The sequence below is a fragment of the Cricetulus griseus genome, chromosome 3, assembly GCF_003668045.3.
Source record: "Cricetulus griseus strain 17A/GY chromosome 3, alternate assembly CriGri-PICRH-1.0, whole genome shotgun sequence".
Taxonomy (NCBI): domain Eukaryota; kingdom Metazoa; phylum Chordata; class Mammalia; order Rodentia; family Cricetidae; genus Cricetulus; species Cricetulus griseus.
Genome location: NC_048596.1, coordinates 266,474,984 through 266,501,044, shown reverse-complemented (window position 1 = coordinate 266,501,044; position 26,061 = coordinate 266,474,984). Strand labels below are relative to the sequence as shown.

Genomic DNA, 26,061 nt, shown 5'->3' with positions numbered 1-26,061 from the left:
CGAGGAACATATTTTCAGAACATACATAAGGACATCCCCCATCAAAAGGAATTGATTGTGATGTAAAATCTGGAGAGAGTTTGGGATATGTGATTATGTGTTCACATGGGCTTGTGATTTAAAAAAAAAATAGTGTGTGCATGATATATCTAGAAGAGAAAAAGTGATCAGAGTATTCCTAGATGGTAATGTTTTGTCATCTTTTATAAACTTATAGCCTCACTATAATGTAGACAATCTTTAACTGTCAAAAACTTGGTTTTCCTTCATTTTACAGAGAGGGGCGATAGTGAGTGAGCCAGCCATTCAAGTGAGGAGAAAAGGAAAGAGCACCCAGGTTTGGACCATCGAGAAGCTGGAGAACAAGTTAATTGATATGAGAGACCTTTACCAAGAATGGAAAGAAAATGTCCCTGAAGTAAGAGAAACAAGACATCAAAGAGATATGCTGTATTCAAACCACAGATAAAATGCTCTGGTTGTTTACACTGGGGAGATAAAATGTCATCCTTACTGTAAGCATTTCGAGGAATCAGATGGGACGGACAGGAATGGATTCTGGCACTCAGGAGCCAAAGAATGCTGAGTGTTACAGGTTGGATGGAAAGGCATTCTGGCACTCAGGAGTCACAGAATACTGAGTGTCACAGCTCGGATTGAAAGGTATCCTGGAAATCAGGAGCAAAGGAATACCACAGGTCACAGTAAACATAGCAGCTTACAGCCCTGCTTCAGGGAAAGGTTTCCCCTGTGTATCAGCTCTGCTCCTGCAGGAGAGGGTTTCCTCGACGAAGTTGTTACATTTGGGCTCTAGTTCCCCAGAGATTGGAATGTAACAACTTCACTTAGCCAGGGGAAGGTTTCCCTAGGCAAAAAGTGTTACAGCCCTGTTCCACTCTGCTCTGGGTCATCTCTGCTCTGGTGAAAGAAGGTCTCACCCAAACCTCATTCAAGAGATTTATTGGGAGGGAGGAATCCAGGAAAGTGGCTGCCCTCTGCCAGGATGGCAGAGAACAGCCAGGCAGCATGCACAGCCACAAGCTGAACAGACACAGGGTTTATATAGGGATTCTTAGGGGGTGAGTTCTTCCAGGGTGGGGATTGGTCAGATTTCAACCCCTGAACTTAGGATGTCTAGATTGCCTGCTCAGGGATTGGTTAGTTTTCTGCACAGGTTTAGGGTCAGGTTTGGCTCTGGTTTCCTTCACTGGTCCTTTTTGGCCTTTTGGCTCTAGTTTTAGGGCCAGGGTATATTTCTTTCACTGACTCTGATTCCAGGGACAGGGTGTGTTTCTTTGTCACTGGTTTCAGGGTCAGGGTGCATTTCTTTGGTTCTGGTTGCAGGGTCAAAGTGTATTTCTTTGGCTCTGCACAGGGTGCATTTCTTTGGCTGGCCCTTTTTCCCTACACTTACAGAGCACCTGGTACGATCACACAAAATTCAGACAGGTGGAAGGGGATCCAGGAACACCCAGCAGGTCTTATTTTGCTTTGTGTTCCCTGCTTCTCAAGTGAAAAAAGGAAAGAAATCTCTCTGTGCTGGTGGTCTGTGTCCTAGAAAACCAGGGCTGGCTGGAACCAGTGTGGATTTCATCTTTATCCGTGTCTGCGCATGCGCCCCTAGCTGTGTGCGCCCCTAGCTGTGCTCATGGCTAGGTAGACTCCTAAATGTTATTGTAGTGCATGTGATGTTTCATTTTGTTTTTAACATTTGGCGTTAGTAATAGAAAGGAAAATTTGGTGCAAGTCACAGGGCATGACATGAAGCAGGCTGTGGGTGTGGTGTGAGGCTGAGGTTCCTCTACACGCGCAGCCCCTAGCGGACATGCCCTACTCACGTGCTGGGTTTATGTGGGCATGATTCTGATTTTACTTCTTGTTTATTTCTATGAGTGCTTCCTCTAAAGGTATGGTAAGTGGTTTGAAATAACATGATTTAAGTTGATGCTTTGTTTCCTGACCTCTCACTCATGAATGGCCTGCTCTACTTCTCAGGCCAAGAGGCTCTATGGGAAGCGAGGCGACCCTTTCTACGAAGCTCAGGAGAATCACAACCTCATTGGTGTGGCTAATGTGTTTTTGGAATGTCTCTTCTGTGACGTCAAACTTCAATATGCAGTACCCATCATCAGCCAGCAGGGGGAGGTAAGGACACGCCAGCCCCTAGGAAATGACAGGCGTGAAATTTGTTTATCTCTGCCTTAAGGAAGATCAAGATACTCTGTGTGTTCCTGTTGTGTATGTGTTTGCGTATAGGAGCTAGGACCTTCCTGGGATAATTCTGCTTCGTTGACCACCAATGCTGCTCACCATGCTAAAAATACAACTTAAGCGGCCAGTGGATCCAGGGGCTGAGGCCCTTGCTGAGGGGCTCTTAATCTGCAGGCTCTGGCAGGCTCTGGGTACCTGAAATTACATTTAAAATGCACTCAAGGCTTAGCACTCAAGCGCTTGCCCTACAAACCTACTAACCTGAGGTCAGTCACCAGTTCTCAGAGTGGAAGGAGAAAAGGGCTTCCAAATGTTTTCCTCTGACCATCACACATGTGCTGTGGCATGCACACACCTGTACACACACACACACACACACACACACACACACACACACACACACACACACACACACACGTAAATAAAATGAAAATGTATTCAGTTTTCAAGCGAGTATCTCGATCCCTCTTTCCTTGTTTCTTCCTCTCCAAGTATCTCATTTCTCAGATACATGGAGAGGAAGCTAATTTCTCTCAGATTCTTGGCCCCAGTGCCAACTGCTATGTTGAGTCTGAGCATTAAGCATAACCCTTAGCCTGGTGTGGTGGTTCATCTCTGTAATCCCAGCATTCGGAAGCTGAGGCAGAATGGCCATGTATTTGAGCAGCCTGAGCCATCTTTGAGATGGCAATCTCAAAGCAATACTGACAAACTGGACCCACTCCAGCGAAATGCTTCCTCACTCAGAAATATAAATGGCCTAATAAAAAATGGGCTGAAAAGAACAGTTATTTAGGGGCTGGGGAAATGACTCAGCAGTTAAGAGTGGCTTGCAGCTCTTGTAGAGGGCCCAAGTTCGAATCCTAGCTTCCCCATCAAATGGCTCACAACTGCCTATGACTCCAGCTCCAGGGGAATCTAATACCCTTGACTCTTTGGACACCAGCACTCAAGTGCAGGGACCCACACACATATACATAATTAAAAGATGAATAGGTTGAACAAAAGAATTGTTAAACCAGAGCCAAGAGTGGGGATCCATGCCTATGATGGAGGCACACAGGAGGCTGAAGCAAGAGGATTGCTCAGTAACCTCAGCGTGGGTTACATAGTGAGCCCTGTCTCAGCAAATCAAAACCTGATGGAAACAAGCAAACAAAAGAACTACTTTCCCATACCCATCTGGCTTTGATCATGTGATTCCTTCTGGAATAAGAGCCCATTGCTCTTATTATTAAAAAGGGCCCCACAGGGCCCTTTTTGGTGCGGCTCCATGTTACATTCATCCACCCTCCCTGAGCTAGGGACCGTGTCTGCCTGGTGTACTGTTAGAAGCACAGTGCTTGACCCAATTCCTGCCCCCATCAGTTCGCAGTAAAGTAAATACTTGCTGCGTGCATGTGCAAACATTTATCCCACCCAATACCTATATGTCAGCTGCCTTATCCTGTTGTTACCAGGTTCTGATTTCTCTGTTTCTCTCTCTCTCTCTCTCTCTCTCTCTCTCTCTCTCTGACCATGAGTTCACTGGCAGTAGAGCCCACTCCTTTCTTGGTGTCCCAGTTGGCTAGGTTTTGATGGAGTGAATAGATTACCTAGGCACATGATCAACTAAGTGGATATCATAACTATATAAACAGTTATGAGTCCAAAGGTACCAGTAGAATAAGATCACTCCCTTGAAGTTGTTCCTTGCCTGAGCTGAGGAAAATGGATACACCTAAGGATAGTTCTAGAAAGCAAATTGGGAGGGGACAAATCTGGCTCAGAGTAAGAAAGGAAGGTTGCCAGGCTTGCTGGCTCTGGGAAGGGTGGGTTTTGGATGTCCCTCCTGGAAATGGCTTGGGAGGAGGGTATCACACTCCCACAGATGGCCAGCCAGAGCTGTAGAGTGAGCTTCTGTCTCAGGCTAGTGTTGACTACTGGGTACGCCTTTGAACTCTGAGATGCTCTTGTTCCTTGATCCAGGTTGCTGGGCGTCTCCACGTGGAGGTCATGCGTGTTACGGGGACTGTTCCAGAGCGCGTGTCGGAGGATGACTCTTCGGAGAATTCTAGTGAAAGTGGGAGCCTTGAAGTTGTGGACAGCAGCGGAGAAGTCATTCACCGAGTCAAGAAGCTGACGTGCCGGGTGAGAGGACAGTGATCAGGGGCCCACGAAGACCCTGGCAACGCCAAACCATACGCACAAATTTTATGAGTTTTTTATCTCACACAATAACAGCTAAACTGTCCGACAGGAGATGCAGCTGTGAGCAGCACTTCTTCTACAATAATTCTCTGGTGACCATTGTGTGAAATTCCCCCAATGTGTACCCTCTGCCTTCAGTATCTAGACAAAAGTGGTTTTGGGATGCCCTCCACATAACCAAATCCACAAGTACACAAGTCCCTTATACACAGTGGACTATGTTTGCATATAATCTATGCACAACCTTCTAGACGCTTTTAATAATTGCCAATTAGTAAATGTAGTGCGGTGCCAATGCTGTGTAGTAGTTATATCACAGGTCTAGTTAGCTTTATTTTTTTTTATTTTGATAGTTTTTTTGACGTGGGGGTCTCTCAATTATGTAGCCCTGAATGTTCTAGAATTCACTATGTAGACCAGGTTGGCCTGCAACTCAGAAAGAACCCCCTGCTTCTGTCTCCTCAGTGCTGGAATTAAAACTGCTCACCCTCACACCTGTCACTAGTTGGCTTTAATTTTCTATTTGACACAACCTAGAGTCACCTGAGACAGGAATTGGCTGGTGAGCCTGTCTATGGAGGGTTGTCTTGATTGTTAATTGATAGGAGAGTCCGGCCCACTGTGGGAGGTACCATTCCCTTGGCAGATTGTCCTGAGCTGTAAAGAAAGCTAGGTAAGCATGAGCCAGCCAGTAAGCAACATTCCTCCATGGTTTCTGCTTCAAGTTCCTGCCTGGACTTGCCTCAGTAACAGTCTGTGTCCTATGAACAAAAATTCACCCGTTCCTCCCCAACAGGTTGCTTTTGGTCATGGTTATTACCACATCAACAGAAAGCAAACTATAACTATTACTTAGAGAATAACAGCAAGATAAAGTCTACACATGTCAGTACGTTGTAGTTGTTTGGGGTATATCTGATCTATTGGCTAAACTACAGAAGTCAAATCTATAAAGAGAGAGGGCCATGTAGGTTGCAGTATGGAGCATATGTTAATGAATTATGTTCTTCTAATAAAAGTTACATCTGTATCAGAAACTCAGTCGTGAGTCAGATTATACAGGAATGTGCTCTTTTTCTCAAAATAAGTAGATACAATTTTTTTTTTAATTTGAAGATGAGCCCACGTACTAAACATGATAGTGCACACCTTTAATCCCAGCACTCAGAAGGCAGAAGCAGGCAGATCTCTGAGTTTGAGGCCTCTATGGCTTATAGTTTTAAAAAAGGATGGACTGGGAATACAGCTCAGTCTGTGTGAGGCCCTAAGTTTACTGCAAAAGATAGATGATAGATAAATGGATGGATGGATAGATTCATACTTATATAGATACATAAATGATAGATACATAGACAGATATATAGATACGTAGATAGATAGATACATAGATAGATGATAGATACATACATAGATACAGAGATAGATAGAAGATAGATAATCGCTTGATGGAGAGAGAGAGAGAGAGAGAGAGAGAGAGAGAGAGAGAGAGATGATAGATGGATCAATCGCAATGAATGCTCTCAAATATTCTCAGATGGGTGACTGACTGGTTTCATCCCCTCTTAAGAAATAACTAAACTATGGAAAGACTATACTTTAGTGTTTCTTTTTAATGAGAGTTATAATTTCTTTTTTAATCTCTCCAGGTAATAATTAAAGAGGCTACTGGGCTACCCTTAAGCCTCTCAAATTTCGTCTTCTGTCAGTATACATTCTGGGACCAGTGTGAGTCTACTGTGGCTGCCCCGGTGGTGGACCCAGATGTGCCTTCCCCGCAGTCCAAGGACGCCCAGTACACAGTGACCTTCTCTCACTGTAAGGTATGGATGCAATTACAAAATGAGGTACTGGGCCAGGGGGGACACTCTGTGGTGAAGTGTGTGCTTGAGTCCCCTGGGTCAGTCCCCAACACCAAAACAGCCACAATAGAGTCAGCATCGGTGCATGGTGGGGAATGGAATTGGGCACGGACTTTTAAAATATCTACCTTTTTTTGCCATGTACTGGTGTTTGAACAGGACACCTTCCAACTGTGTGGAGCTTTCTTTTTCCTTCTTTCTTTCTTGATTGTTTACAAGGACCAAAGATCCTGTATTAATTTTTTTTAATGTTTTTATTATTGTCTGGCAGTTTCAGAATTTTAGTCATTTTCGCGCTCAGCTCCCTTTTCTCATCTCCCTCCCTCTTGCGCTAAAACCCTCTTCTTCCCAATGAGTCACCTCCTACTTTCTTCCACCTTTTCCTGTGCCACTGACAGAGTTAAGAGTTTTTTGCCTGAGTATGGGGGAGTTGTGAGTACGGGGCAGTGAGGGGAGGTTATAGCTTGGCCCATCAGCATCTTATCATTGCCTACACCACTGGAGAAAATGGCACTCCTTCTCCCCAAACCCATTGGAACTCAGGATGTAGTCTATTCTGCTCTCCAACTCATGGCCATCCCCCTGTGTCAGCTCCCCAATGGATGGTGTTACAAGCTGGAGCCCCCAGGCCTGGCTTAAATCTACCTATGGCTTAGAAGTTCTCTCTGTGGGGGCTGGAGAGATGGCTCAGAGGTTGAGAGCACTGACTGCTCTTCAGAGGTCCTGAGTTCAATTCCCAGCAACCACATGGTGGCTCACAACCATCCGTTATGAGATCTGGTGCCCTCTTCTGGTGCAGAGATATACATGGAAGCAGAATGGTGTATACATAATAAATAAAATCTTTAAAAAAAAGAAGAAGAAGAAGAAGAAGAAGAAGAAGAAGAAGAAGAAGAAGAAGAAGAAGAAGAAGAAGAAGAAGAAGAAGTTCTCTCTGTGTGTGATGGCACATGCCTGTAACCCTGGCACACAAGAGGCTGAAGCAGCAAGATCACACATTGCAGGGCAGGAGATCCTGTCTCAGGAAAGTTTTCACTATAAGTTTTTTTTTTAATTAAACATAATATTTAACTGGACTAAATGATCTTCATTACAAATTCAAATAATTAGGGAATGTATGAGATGAAATCTGAACAGTCTCAACTTGAAGTCTTATTCTACAAGGGTATAACCATGTTTCTTTTATACATATACTTTCTCTTTATTTTCATTTATCTTCTGAGATGGAGTCTTGCTGTATTGCTCATGCTGGCCTTGAACTCCTGGACTTGCCCTATCCTCCTGAGTAGCTGGGACATGAGTTGTAGGTCCCTGTGCCCTGCCACTTATTTTAGTAAGCTATTTTCTATGTTCTTACCCCCTTTTTTTTTTTTTTTTTTTTTGTCTTTCTGGCTTTCACTTGGCACCGTCACCTAATGGTTTCTCTAAGATGGACTCTGCCTTCTGTGAGGAGGCTTCTGCTGCATGACCTGTGCAGACCGTTTCTCTGCAAACCCTGTCTGTTCCTTCTGACTCTAGCTTAGAAAACAAATTCCTCTTGCCACCTATAAAACTTCAGATGTACAAGACTGCCAGATCTTTCTTTTGCTGAAAATAAATACCCATCTTCCTTCCTTCCTTCCTTCCTTCCTCTCTCTCTCTCCCTCTCTCTCTCTCTCTCTCTAAGTTAAAATTTGCTTATTTAGGGCCAGACAGTAATGGCACACACCTTTAATCACAGCACTCAGAAGGCAGAGGCAGGCAGATCTCTGTGAGTTCAAGGCCAGCCTGGTCTACAAAGAGAGTTTCCAGGACAAGGAGAACCACACAGAGAAACCCTGTCTCCAAAAACAAAACAACATTTGCTTATTTATTTATTCAGTGTATGAGTGTTTTGCTTATGTTCTGTATGTGTGTCATGTACATGCCTGGTGCTCGCAGAAGCCAGAAGAGGGCATCAGAGCCTCTGGAGCTGGTGTTACAGGTAGCGGTGAGCTGCCAGGTGGGTGCTGGGAACCAAGGTAGGTCCTCAGGATGGACAAATGCTGTAAATCATGGAGCCATCTCCTCAGCCCCAAGCCTACATCTCTTGACCCGTATTTGCCAAACTACATTCTTAAAATCTTTAGTTAGCATTTTTCACCTGAAATATTTATCTTTTAATACTTAATTTACCATGCAAAGTCATGGGCTTTATGGCATTTTCATACATGTGAGTCCTCGTTCTAATTCATTCCCTCTCTTACTGCTGTCCTCTCCCATACCCTTCCCCCCCACACACCGGTTCCTTTCTCCTCCTAAGAAATGTTCTCCCCATTTTTGTTGTTCCCCATTTTTGTTGTTCTTGCTGTTGCTGTTTCCCTAATGGCCTTTTTTTTTTTTAAAGATTTTATTTATTTTTATTATGTATATAATATTCTGCTTCCATGTATATCTGCACACCAGAAGAGGGCACCAGATCTCATAATGGATGGTTGTGAGCCACCATGTGGTTGCTGGGAATTGAACTCAGGACCTCTGGAAGAGCAGTCGGTGCTCTTAACCACTGAGCCATCTCTCCAGCCCCCTAATGGCCTTTTAAATATTTCCCATTCCTCTTTGGATCCACAGGGCTGTTTGTATCAGGAAGACAAAGGCTGGAATTTAAGTGTGTGCTGTTTAACAACTGTTTAAATACATATGGATCCCAAAGCCCCTGGGTTCAGTGTGATTTTAGAGGACATTGGGTTTTTTGTTTTGTTTTGTTTTTCACTTCTAGAGTACGCAGTTTAACTAAAATTCTGGGTCTGTCTCCAGATGAAATAAGGAAGTAGATAGAATAAGGCTCAATCCACTTAGTAACTGTTTCTGGAAATGCGTGTGGAGTAACTGCCCCTGGATCTCTGCTGGGGCAGATCTGATGGAAAGGATCGCGGTGTGGCTTGGGGCATACTGAATGTTCTGGGTGACCAGCCACAGTTCTCAGGGGACTCTGTAAATTTCCACAGTCGTGGGTTTGTTTTATAGAGGGAGGAATTGAAGTGAGACACACTCAAGAGCAAGACCATGAAGAAATCAGATAGTTTGAGTCCCTTACCAGACAAGTCTCAAAGTGCAGCAAGGGTCATCTGGAGGTCAGGGTGGTTCCCTGGAGTTGGCCATGAGCCAAAGTAAGAGGTTACAGATCCCTGCTCTGCACCTAAGCCAGACGTTTGAGCTCAGTGCTCTTCATTAGAACCGAGTTACCTCCTAGATCCCTTCCAGATATAGCGTCCTGTGATCCTTCATGCTTTCCTCCAGAACAGGTGGGGTTTAAGGTGGAGAGCAGATACATGGGTGCCTTTATGCCTGACTCTCAGTGTACTCTTCTACCTTCTGCTTGCTTGTCCCAGGACTATGTGGTGACTGTCACAGAAGAGTTCCTGGAGTTCATTTCTGACGGTGCACTGGCCATTGAAGTGTGGGGCCACAGGTGTGCTGGGAATGGAAGCTCCATCTGGGAGGTCGATTCACTCCAGGCGAAGACAAGAACACTGCATGACAGGTTTGTTCTTGCTTCGAGCTTTAGACCCAGGGGTCAGAAGCTGCTGTCACAGTAAGTGAGAGTAGAGGCTTCAAACCCTGGGGCTTCAAAGGAGTTGCTCAACCTCTGTTCCCATGTCCTCCTTTGTAAAACTAGAGTGCTAGAAGAAACCACCAAACATCAAAACACACTGTGGCTAGTGAGTCATTGTAACCAGTGAGACTGAAATAATTGCTACAAGGTAATCATATATTTACTTTTAAAGTTTTTATTACATTATTTGCACACACACACACATACACAAATGGAGGTCAGAGGACAGCTTGCAGGAGTCCGTTATCGACTTCCACCACATGGGTCCCAAGGATTGAACTCAGGTCTTCTGGTTTAAAGGCAGGCTCCTTTACCTACTGGGCTATCTTATTAACCCAAATCATAAATTTAAATGCAAAGCAAAATCTATAAACCTGGTAATATAAGTAAATATAATATAAGAAATTAATGGTAATATAAGAAATATAATGGTAATATAAGAAAATAATAGTATATCTTTTTACAAATTTTTATTACTGCTTAGAGTTTTTTGACACATGATTCAGTTATAGGTTGGGCTAGCCTCAAATTTATGGCAGTCTCCTGCCTCAACCTCCCCAGTATTGAAGTTACAGATATGAACCACCATGCCCTGAGTTTTTGTCCTTGCATTGTTAATGATGTTGTTTTAAGCAAGTGCTCGCTGTATAAACCATTGGCCTCAGACTTGCAATCCTCCTGCCTCAGCAAGTGCTAGTATTACTGGTGTGCACCATGCTACCTGATGGAGGTGGTATCTTTACAACTTTGACATGGTCATAGGTTATCAGGCCACAATAACCATAGAACTTAATTCTACATTAAAGGCCTAACTCTGAAAATAAACAAGCAACCATTAAGAGAAACTATTAAGAAAAAGTTCCTAATGTGTTTTTTTTCTCTTCATAGCATTTCTGGAGACTGAACATAGGTCTTTCCTCATGCAAAGCAAGCACTCTGCCATTCAGCCCCAGCCCCAAAAATGTCAATTTCTTATAAAGTTGATCATTTGCATGACCCAGCAACACTATACCTGGGTGCTTGCTTGAGAGAAAAGTTAAGTCCACAAGTAAGGTTTATGGCAGCTTTATCAATATAACTAACTCAGTGTCACGATGAACCCAGGTATCTTTCAGCAGGTGAATAAGCAAATCACTGGATTATCCACCCAAAGAGCACATTAGACAACATTAAAAACTAAAAGAATTGGGGCCAAGCAGAGTAGCACATGCCTTTAATCACAGCACTTGGGAGACAGGCTGACAGATCTCTGTGAGTTCAAAGTCAGCTAGGGCTATACAGAGAGACAGAATCATCTGTCAGAAAAAAAAGAGACAGATTCATCCATCCATTGCACCAAATGAAATAAATCAGAATCAAGAGTCCACACCATATAGTTCCACTTTTATGACATTTTATAACAGGCAGAGTTGACTTGGGTTTGCCCGAGCCCCTGATCTGCGTATATCACTGAATGTAAGGCATGGGTCAGTTCAGCAGCCTAAGAGTTCACACCACGGGGTTGTGTGAGAGTTCACCGAGGAGGTAATCGGTGAGACATCCCAGACTCAGTGCCAGGACGCGCTCAGGGATGGCCGTTTACTGCTGGTTGCTGACGGTGGCCCTGGGTGATGCAGTGTTTGCTGGGATATTGTTTTCTGCAGGTGGAATGAAGTAACTCGGAGAATAGAAATGTGGATCTCCATTTTGGAAATGAATGAGCTCGGGGAGTTCGCTGCGGTGGAGCTTCACCAGGCGAAGGGCGTCAATACCGGGGGCGTCTTCCAACTCAGACAGGTAGAAAGCTTTCTGTCTGTCTGTCTGTTTTCCATGTCTCCTCCCTACTCCACTCTAGGACTTTCTAGGCATACCCTGAGGGTTTTTTATTTCTCTTCTCAAATTATTTCCCCTTGTTTCCCTCCTCTATCTCCATCCCGGTCCCCGTCCCCGTCCCCGTCCCCGTCCCCGTCCCCGTCCCCGTCCCCGTCCCCGTCCCCGGTGTCTTCACCTCTTCAGGGTCACTCTCGTAGAGTGCAGGTCACAGTAAAACCTGTACAGCATTCGGGGACACTGCCACTCATGGTTGAAGCCATCCTGTCAGTATCCATTGGCTGTGTGACTGCAAGGTCCACCAAGCTGCAAAGAGGGCTGGACAGTTACCAGGTAAGACACGGGTCTGGGGTGGCTTGTACCAAAGACTTAGGGTGTAGCTTGGTTGGAGAGTACTTACCGAGGTGGGCTATACACAGTACTTCAGATATTTAAAAAATAATAATAATAATTTTAAAAAGATCAAGCGACTACAGAGATGGCTCATCAGTTAAGTAATGCATACTGTGCTTACAGAGAACCCAAATGCAATTCCCAACACTCACATTAGAAAGCTCATAACCGAGGCTGGAGAGATGGCTCAGCGGTTAAGAGCACTGACTATTCTTCCAGAGGTCCTGAGTTCAATTCCCAGCAACCACATGGTGGCTCACAACCACCTTGAATGAGATCTGGTGCCCTCTGCTGGCATGCAGGCAAAAGGCTGTATACATAATAAATAAATAATAAAATCTTTATCAAAAAAAGAAGAAAGAAAGCTCATAACCACCTATAAAGCCATCTCCTGGGGATCAAATGTCCTCCTCTGGCCTCCAAGGGCACCTGCACTCACACTCAGAACACACATACATACACATGATTAAAAAGAAAATATTCCATTTAAAAATAAATGAGTAATTTAAAAATCAGTTAGTACAGAAGTAAGGAAGATGATGTACAGTGGAAATCTTATTTGGGAGTACAACAAACAACGGTTCCCTTAACCGAGTATGTAACCCAAGTCACATCCCTGTCCATTGCCTTTTTTCTAAATATAAAATGCTGTTTGCTTAGTGTTACTTAGTAATGTTTACTTCTTAAAGCTGTAGTGGTCGCCTGCTTTGGGCTGCTTTTATTTTGTACCTAGCCCATGTGAACATTACTGCCGTCCCAATCCACTTGCATTGCTATCAGAAAATTGTTCCGGTATACTATCACTTTAAACCCATCTTTACTGCTCTTTTTGTTACTGTAAAAACTGCGCCTGTGATCATTTTGTCCATTCAGTCTCCATCCTTGAAGCCCGTTGTTCTCATTAAGAAATAAAAGGATGCTGGCTATTGTGGCGCCTGCCTGTTGTCCCAGCACTTGGAATGTGGAGGCAGGAGAATTGGAGTTCAGGATGTCCTCAGCTTTGACTGAGTGTGAAGTTGAGTTTGAGGTTAGCCTGGGCTACATGAGTCACTGTGATGATGGGCAGTGCAGAAAGCTAGTCTGTGCCCTGGGAAAATAAACTTCAATAAAGATCCTACTGTGGCTCGGAAAAGTGTATGTACTCCAAGGGGCGGGGCACACTTGGTCCAGGGTCCCCCGTTATCAAATGTAGTAGAGAGCATCTCTCTACCTTGCCGGAGAGAAAATAGCTCTCTCCATTTCTCTGAGGATTCTGAGAGATGGTTCATCTTCTGCCACAGTTTCTCTTTGGTTTCGTGGTGTTGGGACAGACTTCTGAAAGCTGGACCTGAATACAGAGTCCTGGACTTTGCCAGACACTGCCCACCTCCTCCTTTCTGGCCAGATTTCCCTGCAGCTCTGAGTCTGCATGCTTCCTTGAGAGCAAGAGCAAAGGACAAGGAGATAGCGCCTGTGGCCTGTGTGCTTCTCTGCCACACTTGTATGTTTCTAGCCTGTGAGTAAGGAATTGATTATGCATAGCCTCACTCCAGGCAAGTCCCTGGGGAGCCAGTAACTTTCAGGGTGGACATAGGGATTGTTTGGTAGCTCAAGACTTACAGTCAGGAGACCCAGGTTCTCTGTTCACTGCCTGGTTCACTTAAACATTGAATTCTTTCTTTTCTAAAATGATGAAATAGATGCAATAATTCTCAGAGTTTTTTTTTTTTTTTTTTTTTTTTCTGGAATAAAACTATGTGGCTCTGTCAGTCTCCAGCATAAGATAACACATGGGAGTTCGTGTAACTTAAGCTGTGACTTCCAAAATGAAAATCATTTTGCTTTGCTAAATGTTCCCAATTCAAGGGCTTTATAAGAATTCTTTGTAGTTTTTTCATTTTTTTATTATTTTATTTTACGTATATGAGTGTCTTGATAGCATGTATGTCTGTACAGCACATGCATGCCTGGTGTCCATGGAACCCAGAAAAGTTCCTTGAATCACCTGGAGTGGATTATAGATGGTGTGGGTGCTGGGAATCAAACCTGGGTCCTCTATAAGAGCAGCCAGTGCTCTTAACCACCGAGCCATCTCTCTAGCCCCTCCCTATTTGTAGTTTTTTCAATAGCTTACCTCTTGAGTCAAAACTGATTTTTATTTATTTTATCTTATTTTTTGGCTGGGCATGGTGGGGCAGGCCTCGAGGGAGCAGAGATAGCCTGATCTTTTCTGTAAGTTCAAGGGCGGTCTGGTCTACACAGTGAATTCCAGGCAAGTGGGGGGGGGGGGCACTCGACAGTGAGGCACTGTCATAATAAATGACAACAAAAGAACTGATTTGTTGTTGTTGTTAAAAATGTGGATCTGAAAAAATTGCTGTAGCTCAGTGCTGCATGCTGTCATAAAAATGTACTGTCCAAGGCTGGAGAAATGGCTCAGAGGTTAAGAGCACTGGCTGCTCTTCCAGAGGTCCTGAGTTCAATTCCCAGCAACCACATGGTGGCTCACAACCATCTGTTATGAAATCTGGTGCCCTTTTCTGGTGTGCAGATATACATGCAAGCAGAATGTTGTATACATAATAATAATAAAAAAATAATGTACTACCCAGGTTCTGGGCTAGGGTAGTGCTGGCTGATGGTAAAACACAGGCTAGTATAGACATCTGTGAAGTCCCGGGCTCATTCCTCGGCGCCCCGAGAGGAAAGCATAGTATTAGCTGTACAGCATCAGGCTGTGGTTATTTTACCCTCTTCCCATGGTCAAGGTCGTATCTACAAGCTGGCTGCTGGCTCTGTGCTTCACAATTGCTCTGTCCAGATTGTTGAAGCCAGGACAGTGTGCAACAGTGTTAAAGCCTGAAAGCTCAGGCTGGGTTTAGGTGGATGAAAGTACCCTTTTAGTCCAAAATGTAATGTTACATTGTTGCTGTCTGTTCTTTGACGTACATAAAGAAAATCAGTTCAAGATAAATTCTGTCAGCCTCCACAACCAGACTTAAAAGTCATGCATTTTGAAGTATACATGTGAAAATAATTTTAACTACATTTTTAATGACTGTAATATTCTCTCCTGTCATTAAAATAGATTGTTATAAATTTAAATAAAAGATTCCACTGGGCATAGTGGAGCCTTTCTTTAATCCCAGAATTTGGGAAAGAGAGACAAGAAGACCACTGTAGGTTCAAGGACAGCCTGGTCTATATAGTGAGTTCCAGACCAACCAGGACAGCATAGTGAGACCCTGTCTCTAAAGTGATGATGACGACGATGATGATGAATCGAGCATTCTGTAGTCTCTTTTCTAAGGAAAATTGTCTCTACCCAAACTCTTGTTTTCAACATGGGTCTTTCTGCTGCCTAAAGTTTTTTGTTTTGTTTTGTTTTGTTTTACTAAAATTGTTATGTTGTGCAGTTATTGCGAAATGCAGCCATGTCTTTGGGGCAGTTGTGATCCATCCCCACAGGACACTGGTAGCCTGTGCATTCCGGTGGCTCAGCTTCCCCTGCAGTAGCCAGTATAGAACCTTACATGCCCTTAGCCTGGGTCCCCAGGCGTTCCTGTGGCCACTTCATCCCTGTGGGTGGTGGTCTCCAAGGAATAGCTGCTGGGGATGGAGACTAGAGGCCTGGCTTCTGTCCTGAGCAGTCACCATCTGTGTGAACCTTGGATTAATCATTCCATCCTGTTGGGTCTCTGTGAGAAGAGACCTTCTAACTCCTTTGTAGCTTCTTAGCATTCTGTCTAGCTAAGATCATCCCAAATCTCAGACAGCCTACCTGTCACCAGTAACAGTGGCACAAGGCCTGGCCCAGGGATGTTGTTCTCAATCCTTACCTAAGCGTTCTCTTTAAAAACATGTTTTCCTTACTTAAAAAAAATTCTTGGGGTGTTAAAATGACTGAATGGAAAAGGCACTTGCCTCCAAGCCTGACAGCCTGAGTATGAGTCCCAGAACCCACGTAGTGGAAGGAGAGAAATGATTCTCAAAAGATGTCTTCTGTCTCTCTCACACACACAAACACAGACAGGCAGACAGACAGGCAATGGATTTAATCCTTCCTAACCTTTTTGGGGTTCAGTGAAATGATTTATGGGGCTAATGTTGAGAGAGGCGTCCACTGTAACATGTGTTAAATTATTTTCCCTGTGTGCTGTTTGAGAAAACAAAATGCATGTCCTTTATGTTTATTTTTCCCCCACCAGAGAGATGAGGAGGATGGCGAGGATATGGATAGTTATCAGGTATCGCTGCCACTGTCAACCCTGTGCATGGGGCACAGCTCTCGCTAATCGCCAGCCTTCGCAAAGCAGAGGCCAGGGAGGTGGAAACAGGGCCACGGAGTGAGAATGTGCAGTTTCTCACTTGCTTTTGGTTTGCTCTGTATGTGATCAAGCACACGATATTATTTCTCTTGATTTTCCTGTCCACTCCCAATCTGTAACCAGACACTGCACTGATTGCTCTGCCGGCTCCAGCAACCAGCTAGTAAAACCTTGCTAGCGAGACCATGATGGCTGTATTAAGACGAATATCTCAAAAACCACGCTGCTCTCCCCTTCAGTTTTTTGGTCCACTCTTGTCTTTTCTCTACTAAACTGAGCTTTGCCTCTCACTTCTGGAAGATTACTGTCACCCTAAATAAATGCCTTTTGATATCAAACAAAACAAACCACTTCTATTGGGCAACAAGCTTGGAGACTGTGCACAGACCTTTCTTTTGTTTTATTTAACCAGGTCCCCTCTCATTAGAGCCAAGCTTAGTTCATCATGTTGAGAATTTAAATAGCAGTGTTCTCTTGTTGGGAATGGAGAAAAGGGGATGAGCAGATGTGGCATAGATACCCAGTCAGCCCCAACTAACCTGACAACCATAGATGATGGCGGGGTCCTGGTCCAAGTAGTCAGCCGAGGTGACAGTTTCAGGCATGAGTTCCAGGTCAATTGTGCCGTTTCCCCATTCAGGTGGAAAGGATGGGTTCTCAGTGAGCCTTCCTGTATGTCAGTTGCAGGGACATTGTAAGAGAAGCTTCCAAGCTCCCACTCTTAGGATCAGGTCATCCTAGTGAGGAAAGTTAGGCCAGGGAGCATCTGGGGTAGAATTGATTTTTTTTCCTTCCCTACTCATAATTTTACAAGAAAGGATGAAAGTGAATAAAGACAGACCTCAGTGGGACGTCAGGATCCCCTCAGGTCTCAGCTGTGCCATCAACTAACGTCTTGTGGCTTTGGGCGCGCTTCCTGCCATATTCACGGTGGAGTCCCGCAGTTGCTTCTGGGAGTTCTAGCATGGCTGAGTGCATGTGGAGTTTTTGCATGAGAGATCTCTGGTTATCCTTGTGGTGGCGGTTGGCTGTAAAATCTTTGCAGCAGACTTAGGAGGTTTTCTGCTGACCTCTCTGCATTTCAAAAAAATCGTGTATTAATAGTAAGGCCATTGAACTCTGAGGTACATAAATACCTGTCACTCTCCCTACCATTTGATGTTCTGTGCTTCGAGCTTTGCTTGTGGTAGCCTCCTGCTTGAGATTCCACATCTTTCAGTGGATTGCTACCGTGCAAATGCACATAGACGTGCGTGTGTACACATGCAGCGTAAAATCAGATCATCCTGCTCTAGCATCGTTTGAGCTTGTCTTGCCCTTCAGTGTAACTGTCCTTCTCATCCAGGGGCTCTGATTTCTGGGTACCAACATCCTTGGTCAGCATGGAGTAATCTATGACCTCTGCTTTCTCACATATTAATTAATCACTATCACATTCAATGGCCTTTCCTAATGAAAAGTCCCCCAAACTATTCAAATACCTTTTTATATACAAAAGGGATCATTGTCTATGCATTCTATAGAGAAAGAAAAACCTTCCCTCTCTCTCGTTGTCAGGAGGAAGACTTGAACTGTGTAAGAGAGAGATGGTCAGATGCGCTCATTAAACGACGGGAATACCTAGATGAACAGATTAAAAAAGTCAGCAATAAAAAAGGTACGTGGCGGGGTCCAGGAGATGGCTTAGCAGATAAAGGCACTTGCCACCAAGCCTTGCAGCACAGAGCCCACATGATAGGCAAGAACCGACACTCACAAGCTGTCCTCTCATGTCCATGTGTACTACAACATGCTTGTCCCATCCCACACACAAAGTAAATAAATGTAAAAAAAAAAAAAAATGTGTCGGGCATTGGTGGCGCACGCCTTTAATCCCAGCACTTGGGAGACAGAGGCAGGCGGATCTCTGTGAGTTCGAGGTCAGCCTGGTCTACAGAGTTCCAGGATAGGCTCCAAAGCCACAGAGAAACCCTGTCTCAAAAAACCAAAAAAAAAAAAAAAGAAAAAAAAAAAGAAAAGAAAAAAAAATGCACATGGGATTAAACCCTCCCAGTTCCAGGAGTAGCTTTTTCAGTATTGTACAGTGGCAATCTTCATCATCATCATCGTCATCGTTGTGAACCATAGCTTTAATCCCATCTCTTGAGAGACAGAGGCAAGTGGATCTCTATGAGTTCAAGGCAAGCATGGTCTATATAGTGAGCTCCAGACCAGCCAGGGCTACATAGTGAACCCCTGTCTCAAATAAATGGATGGATGGAGGAATGGATGGATGGATGGAAACATTATGCTCTCACTTAATGCTGTACCAGTACAAGTGGATTTTGCTCCATTCCATGTCAACAAAACTCACCTTGATAAACCATCTTAGCCCCGAGTGTGGTGTAGGTTTATGTGAGTGCCTAGGCCACTTATGAAAATTCAGTGAGTATACCCAGGGAAGCCCAGAATTGAGTTAGGAGCATTATCCAGTAAAGTCTTTGTCACGGTGAACATGAAGGAAAATAAGTGCTTTGCAGAGTGAGGTATACGGTGCTTTTAAATCCCCTGGTTTTGTAACATGGCTTGTCATTTTATAAGCCACATCACATGCCTTAATAAGCAGGATCATTCCAGCCAGTGTGTAAAGTAGATACGGTGTGTATTCTTAACTCTTCCCCAGATGCAGCACCAGTAATACCTCCTTTCTGGCCACTGTCTCTGCTCCGTGTATTTCTCTGGCCTCTGCTACCTGAAGCTGGTGTCATATCCTATCTCTGTCTGGAGGTTCTCGCTTGATCTTCGGAGCCTCGGTTCCTTCTTTGGAATCTGGAAGATACATAAGCCATTTTGACATTCCAGAGTGAAAATCTTGTTGTGTTACATTTAGCAGTTGTCCTTTCTCGTTTGCTTGTCCCACATGTCCTCCTGACATTCCACAGAGAAAACAGAAGACGACATGGAGCGGGAAGCCAGGCTGGTGGAGCAGTGGGTGGGGCTGACCGAGGAAAGGAACGCCGTGCTGGTGCCTGCCCCTGGCAGTGGGATCCCCGGGGCTCCTGCTGATTGGTAAGGCCACCCTTAATGCAGGTCAGGCAAGCTGATGAACATTGCTGGTAACAAGAGCTGTGCAGATAGCGTTCTGGGATCAGCTAGCTACAGCTGAGGGAAGGGCCACCCATCTCCAGTATCCCATCCTCTATAACTTCCCCACCACAGTTTCTTCCAAAGGTAACCTGACTGGGAGAAAATGCTACCTTCCCCTCGTCCTCTGAAGGAGCAACTTGAGTCCTGTTTCCTCCCTCTAGACTGAGAAGGAGGTTTCAAATTACACTGGTCTACAAACACACAAAATAGATCTTATTTGCCCTGGCATGTGCTTATCGTGGCCAGTATTAATGGTATAAAGCAGTGGTTCCCAACCTTCCTACAGCTATGGCCCTTTAATACAGCTCTTCATGTTGTGACCCCCAACGATAAAACAACTTTCACTGCTGCTTCATAACTGTAATTTTGCTACGTTTATGACTCGTAAGCATCTGATCCTCTTGTTTCCATCTCCCAAGTTCTGGGGTCATAGGTATGTTCCAGCACACCCATTTTACTACAGCACTGGGGATTGAACCCAGGCCTTTGTGCACGCTAGGCAAGTACTCTGCCAGCTTAGCCACTGTCTCTAATTTGTATTCCCTGAACTCCTTTTTACCTTTATTCCTGGTATGTAAGTGGAACTGTGATTTTAGTACTGCTGTAAGACTTAGAGGTAATATATAAAGACGCTTGTTCATTTGGGTATGTTTTTGGTTTGGTTTGGTTTGGTTTTTTTGAGACAGGGTTTCTCTGTGCAGCCCTGGCTGTCCTGGGACTTCTGTAGATAAGGCTGGCCTCGAAATCATAGAAATTTGCCTTCCTCTGCCTCCTGAGGGCTGAGCTTCCAGCCTGCTGCTTCTCCTGCAGCTTCTGCCTTTGTGTTGGAATCCTCTGTGTAGTGTGCAGTCTCTCGGCAGGCTGCTCCCCATGAGGAGGCAGCTCATCCGGACCTTATTGGTCCTTAAAGCCCTTCCTTGTAAGCCGTCCTTACCCCAGGGCCTCCTGCATGATGGCTTCCACCCTCACACCATCTTTTTTCTTTTCTTTTCTTTTCTTTTCTTTTCTTTTTTTTTTTTTTTTTTTTTTTTTTTTTTTTTTTTTTTTTTTGGTTTTTCGAGACAGGGTTTCTCTGTGTAGCTTTGGAACCTATCTTGACACTCGCTCTGGAAACCAGGCTGGCCTCAAACTCACAGAGATCCGCCTGCCTCTGCCTCCCGAGTGCTGGGATTAAAGGCGTACGCCACCACTGCGTGGTGCCTCACATCATCTTGAGTGTTCATAAAATGCCAATAAAATGCCACCCTGGGTCCCATCCTAGATCGGATTCAGAAGAGGAAGCACGTGCCCAGGGCTCTTAACGAGCCCCCTGAGGTGATTCTAATGAAGCCGGGCCAGTTTGAGCAATACGCTTGGTAGCCTCTGCTGTACACACCACCTCCTCTCACGGGCTGCACTCACTCCCGTGGAGTTCTCTGTGTTACTGCCCCTTTTGTTATTTCCTCTAGGGTCTGAGCCACCCCCGCCATCTAACAGCAGTACCCTTGCCCCTATGGCTCGAGTTGTTTCTTTTCTTTAAAAACACTTCATTTCTCTCTTATTCCTAGGTGTATGTATGTTTTGCCAATGTTTTTCATATGCACCATATGTGTTCCTGGTGCCCAAAGAGGCCAGGAGAGGGCACTGGATCCCCCTGGAACTAGAGTTATAGAGAGTTGTAAGTCAAGTGGGGTGCTGGAAACTGAACCTGTGTCTTCTGAAAGAGGAGAAAGTGCTCCTAACTGTTGAGCCATCTCTTCAGCCCCTGGAACTGTTTTTTTGTTGTTGTTTTTGTTTGTTTGTTTGTTTGTTTTTTGTTTTTTTAAACTTCAAATAAACTGTTTTAATTACTCACCTCTAATGCATATGACTGGTAGTTCTTTTATATAATAATTATTATTATATCATAATAATACAGTAATTTCCATGACTTACGTCAACATGGGAGTCAAGATATTATATGTTTTTATAGCAAAGTTTGCTCTAAGAAATTAAACAATTAAAAATAGGGGCTGGAAATACAGCTTGTTGCTGTCAAGCCTGACAATCTGAGTTTAATCCCAGGGACTCCTGCGAGTTGTCCTCTACCATGGCACGTGTGCCCCCTCACATCCAGAGACATGTACACGCTAAGATAAACATAATAAAGAAATGTTATGGTGTGACGTGTGTAGGTTCCACAACCCCACAGTGGGTCCCTTCTGTTTCCATGGCTCTGCAGTGAGTGCTTTATTAATTAAAAAATATAAAGCACACATGTTCTTACAATTAAATTCTGTCATTGCATTTAGGGTCCCACCTCCTGGAATGGAAACACACATACCAGTTCTGTTCCTGGATCTGAATGGTAAGCAGGCACTGAACCCATCCCAGGATTATCAAGGTCAACTAAGATCATGTGTTCTTTTGGTGCATAGATCACTTGGTAATTGCTGATATGGCACACTAGGTGACAGTTGGGCTCTGGACACATGCATAAGCATGGCCTGTGGTCACTGGAGGAGAGCTGTGGGTGTCTAATCTCACACAAAGTACCCAGGACATTGCAAACAAGAACACATGTGCTCTGAGATACTAGTGATTGGTGGCCCCTGGAGACTGTGTGTTAGGCTTGACGAGGGCCGAGGAGCTACATGTCTGACGGTACCCTCTGCCCCTCAACCCTCAAGGTAGGGAGAGGAAGGGTGATGGACTTCAGGTGGCATGACAGCAGGGGGGAGAGGGAAACCAACAAGAGGGGCAGGGACACGGGAGAAAATGAATGCTATCAGAAAACCTATTGCTTTTTCGGCTTTTATTTGGTTTTTCGAAACATGGTTTCTCTGTGTAGCTTTGGACCAGGCTGGCCTTGAGCTCACAGAGATCCTCCTGCCTCTGCCTCCCCAGTGCTGGGATTAAAGACTTTTCCTTTTAATTAATTAAAAAAAAATATGCCAGGCGTTGGTGGCACACGCCTTTAATCCCAGCACTCCGGAGGCAGAAGCAGGCGTATCTCTGTGAGTTTGAGGCCAGCCTGTTCTCCAGAGCAAGTGCCAGGATAGGCTCCAAAGCTACACAGAGAAACCCTGTCTCGAGAAACCGAAAATAAATAAATAAATAAATAAATAAATAAAATTTTAAAGAGTGAAAAATAAGCCAGACGGAAGTGGCCCACGCCTTTAATTCCAGCACTCAGGAGGCAGAGGCAGGTGCAACTTTGTCAGTTCATGGCCAGCCTGGTCTACAGATTGAGTTCCAGGCTACACAGAGAAACCCTGTCTTGAAACAAACAAAAAGTATAAAATGGAAAAATTACTTCTAAAGGCATGTTTTAAAATGTTGGTGTTTGCTTAAAAGCTGACTTTCTTTGCTCTGTTTTCATCTTGTGCCTTGAAATTGATCAGCGGATGACCTTAGTGCCAACGAGCAGCTAGTGGGCCCCCATGCATCTGGTGTGAATTCCATCCTGCCCAAGGAGCACGGCAGTCAGTTCTTCTATCTGCCCATCATAAAGCATAGTGATGACGAGGTAATTTACCCCCAGGGCTCGGGTGGGGTCTTCACACAAGCCCTCTTAACCTTATAAACACTGATAGGGACACTGAGGGCTTTGAACAAAATGCCATCTGTGTCATTCGAAATAGATGAAGGGAGAAATCTATTTGGTAACAGAAAGTAGAATTGATTTTCTTACTCCGGAAGGTCTTATAAACGGCTCCACCTGTCGTGGCTGTGGCTTACTCCTGTCCCCCAACATTCTGCTCCTCCCAGGTTTCAGCGACAGCCTCCTGGGACTCCTCGGTACATGACTCTGTTCACCTGAATCGGGTCACACCACAGAACGAAAGGATATACCTGATCGTGAAGACCACAGTTCAACTCAGCCACCCGGCGGCCATGGAGTTAGTGTTACGGAAGCGGATTGCAGCCAATATTTATAACAAACAGGTAGTGACAGACAGGACTGACTTGCTGTCACATGTACAAGGGCAAAATGATCTTCCTCTGTGTCACATCATGTTTTGTAACACCGGTAGACGGGCTTGGCGGAACCCGTAACTCTGGTGGTCAGGTGAAGACTGCAGAAGGAAATGTCAGCCTCAAACCATTGACTTTACTCTATTCTCTGGTTAGGATATCCATAATCTTTGGGGCTGGAGACATGGCTCAGTGGTTAGGAGCACTTGCTGCCCATCTAGAGAATTTGAGTTCCAGGGGATCTGACATACCCTTTTCTGTCCTACTGGGGCACCCCCACACACGTGCAAGTACCCACACACAGACATACATACACAAATGAAATAAACCTTCTCTTTAAAAAAAAAAACCTAAACTGGGAGGCGGTGGTGCCAGCCTTTAATCCCAGCACTGGGGGGGGGGGGGGGGGGCAGAGGCAGGCAGATCTCTGAGTTCGAGGCCAGTCAGATCTTTAAAGTGAGTTCCAGGACAGTCTCCAAATCTGCAGAGAAACCCTATCTCAAAAAAACAAATAAAATTTAATAAATAAATAAATAAATAAATAAACCTAAACTGGGTGGTGTTAGTACATGCCTTTAGTCCCAGCACTTGGGAGATAGAGGCGGGCAGATTTCTATGAGTTCAAGACCAGCCTGGTCTACAAGAGCTAGTTCCAGGATGGGCTCCAAAAAGCTTGAAAAAACAAACAAAACAAAATAATAACTTAGAAAAAAAAAACAAAACAAAAAACTATTGCCAGGTGGTGGTGGTGAAAGCCTTCAATCCCAGCACTTGGGAAGCAGAGGCAAGTGGATCTCTCTGAGTTTGAGTGCAGCCTGGTCTACAGAGCAAGTTCTAGGACAGGCTCCAAAGCTACAAAGAAGCTGAGTCTCGGAAAACAAAAACAAATAAATATAAAAAAGAGCCTATAATACTTGCAGGCAGCAGATATAAGTGTCTTAGCAACAGCAGAGACAAAAGGCTCAGGCATGTTAGTGACAACACTAGGACAGTGCAAATTCCTGCTGCTTTGTCAAACCCCTTATCAACAGAACTGACCCCCTGGGTTCTTCCAAATTGTTGTAGGAAAGCTGGCTAAACCCAGGAGAGATGAAGGGCAGTTAGCACAAGGGAAGCTGGCAAAAACACAGAACTCCAGGAATGCCACACCTCTGCCAATCACAGTTGTACTTTTGCTCTTTGGGGGTCTCACCACCTAGCTTTGGTTGGAACTTCCTGTATAGACCAGGCTCACAGAGCTGTAAAGCCTTGAGCTCACAGAGATGTTCCCTTCTCTGCCTCCTAAACATTGGGATTAAAGATGGGTGTCCCTACACCAGCTGGAGACAAGAAGTTTTAAAGGTTTATTACATTTGTTGGTTTGGTTTGGTTTGGGGGTTTTTGGGGTTTTGGGTTTTTTGTTTTTGTTTTGACAAGGTTTCTCTGTGCAGTTTTGGAGCCTGTCCTGGAACTCACTCTGTAGACCAGGCTGGCCTTTAACTCACAGAGATCCTCCTGCCTCTGCCTCTGCCTCTGCCTCTGCCTCCCAAATACTGGAATTAAAGACGTGCACCACCAACGCCTGGCTGTTTTAATACATCTGTATATTTACTTAGTGTGTATGGACTTGCATGCTACAAAGCATGTGTGGAAGTCAGGGGACAACTTTCAGGAGTCAGTACACTTTTTCCACGATGTAGGTCCTGGATGTCAAACTCAGGTCCTCAGGCATGGAGACAAATGCCTTTACTCACAGAGCCAACTTGCCAACCAGAAAGAAGATTTTGAGGTTTAATTTCTCAGTTTGATTTTGTTGTTTTCTGTGCATTTACTTATTCATTCAATCGTTTGTTTGCTTTAGTTGGTTACTTGAAACAAGGTCTCATTTCTCTCTTGATTTTGTTGTTTCCTGCTTATTTACTTATTTATTTCAGTTGGTTACTGTGACAAGCTCTCATTCAGTAGTCCAGACTGGCCTCAAGTCCATTATATTCTCAGTGTTGCCCAAACTAGCTTTGAAATTGATAAGGAATCCTCCTGCCTCAGCCTCCCAAGTATGAGGATTTTAGATGTGAGCCGTCATTGTTATGATGACGGTGAGAGACAAACACACCATCAGGAAGAAGTTACATGGGAAGGACGTTTTATTGGGGGAAGGAAGGGAGTGGGGAAAGTGGGAGAGAGAGAAAAGAGAGATAGACAGAGATAGAGACAGAGATAGAGACAGAGAGGCCTCCTGGGAGAAAGGCGGAAAGAGAGAGCAGGGGAGTAGGCGGAGCCCAGCTCTTTAAGGGACCACCTGCCCCTGTGTAGAGCCAGGGCACTGCTCGCCATGTGCAGAGGGGTGACACACTGTGCCAGGTTCCCAAGGGGTGGAACTAAGTTTGCCTGGATGAAAACAACCATGCCCACCTCCTTTAAGTATAGGGGGCTTGTTTTATTTTCTTTCTGTTTTGTTGAATTTATCTATACTCCTTGGATCATTTGCTATAATACTTTTCCAGTTTGCAGAATATGAAATAGATTTGTCTTAGATTTGCCACACCGTTTAAACCAGCTTTCCTTTCCTTTCCTACCAGAGTTTCACCCAGAGTCTGAAGAGAAGAATATCGCTGATAAATATATTTTACTCTTGTGGCGTGACCTATGAGATAGTATCCAATATCCCAAAGGTAAC

General features: G+C 44.6%; 1 protein-coding gene across 8 annotated transcripts in view; it reads left to right on the top strand.

Annotated features, from left to right (window-relative positions):
• The window catches only part of Kif13a (kinesin family member 13A), a 189,044-nt gene that overhangs the window by 140,666 nt on the left and 22,317 nt on the right, over positions 1–26,061 (top strand). For 5 of the 8 annotated variants that reach the window (XM_035442952.1, XM_027410000.2, XM_027409996.2 and 2 more), the window contains 14 exons: positions 278–418; positions 1,996–2,145; positions 4,180–4,341; positions 6,048–6,221; positions 9,611–9,762; positions 11,478–11,610; positions 11,830–11,976; positions 16,224–16,262; positions 17,901–18,000; positions 19,265–19,391; positions 21,740–21,795; positions 22,832–22,956; positions 23,199–23,375; positions 25,964–26,056. In XM_035442952.1, coding sequence (XP_035298843.1) covers positions 278–418; positions 1,996–2,145; positions 4,180–4,341; positions 6,048–6,221; positions 9,611–9,762; positions 11,478–11,610; positions 11,830–11,976; positions 16,224–16,262; positions 17,901–18,000; positions 19,265–19,391; positions 21,740–21,795; positions 22,832–22,956; positions 23,199–23,375; positions 25,964–26,056 — 1,776 coding nt within the window. The remainder of the gene's footprint in view (positions 1–277; positions 419–1,995; positions 2,146–4,179; positions 4,342–6,047; positions 6,222–9,610; positions 9,763–11,477; positions 11,611–11,829; positions 11,977–16,223; positions 16,263–17,900; positions 18,001–19,264; positions 19,392–21,739; positions 21,796–22,831; positions 22,957–23,198; positions 23,376–25,963; positions 26,057–26,061) is intronic. The other 3 variants (XM_035442953.1, XM_035442951.1, XM_027409999.1) reach the window with 1 other exon arrangement.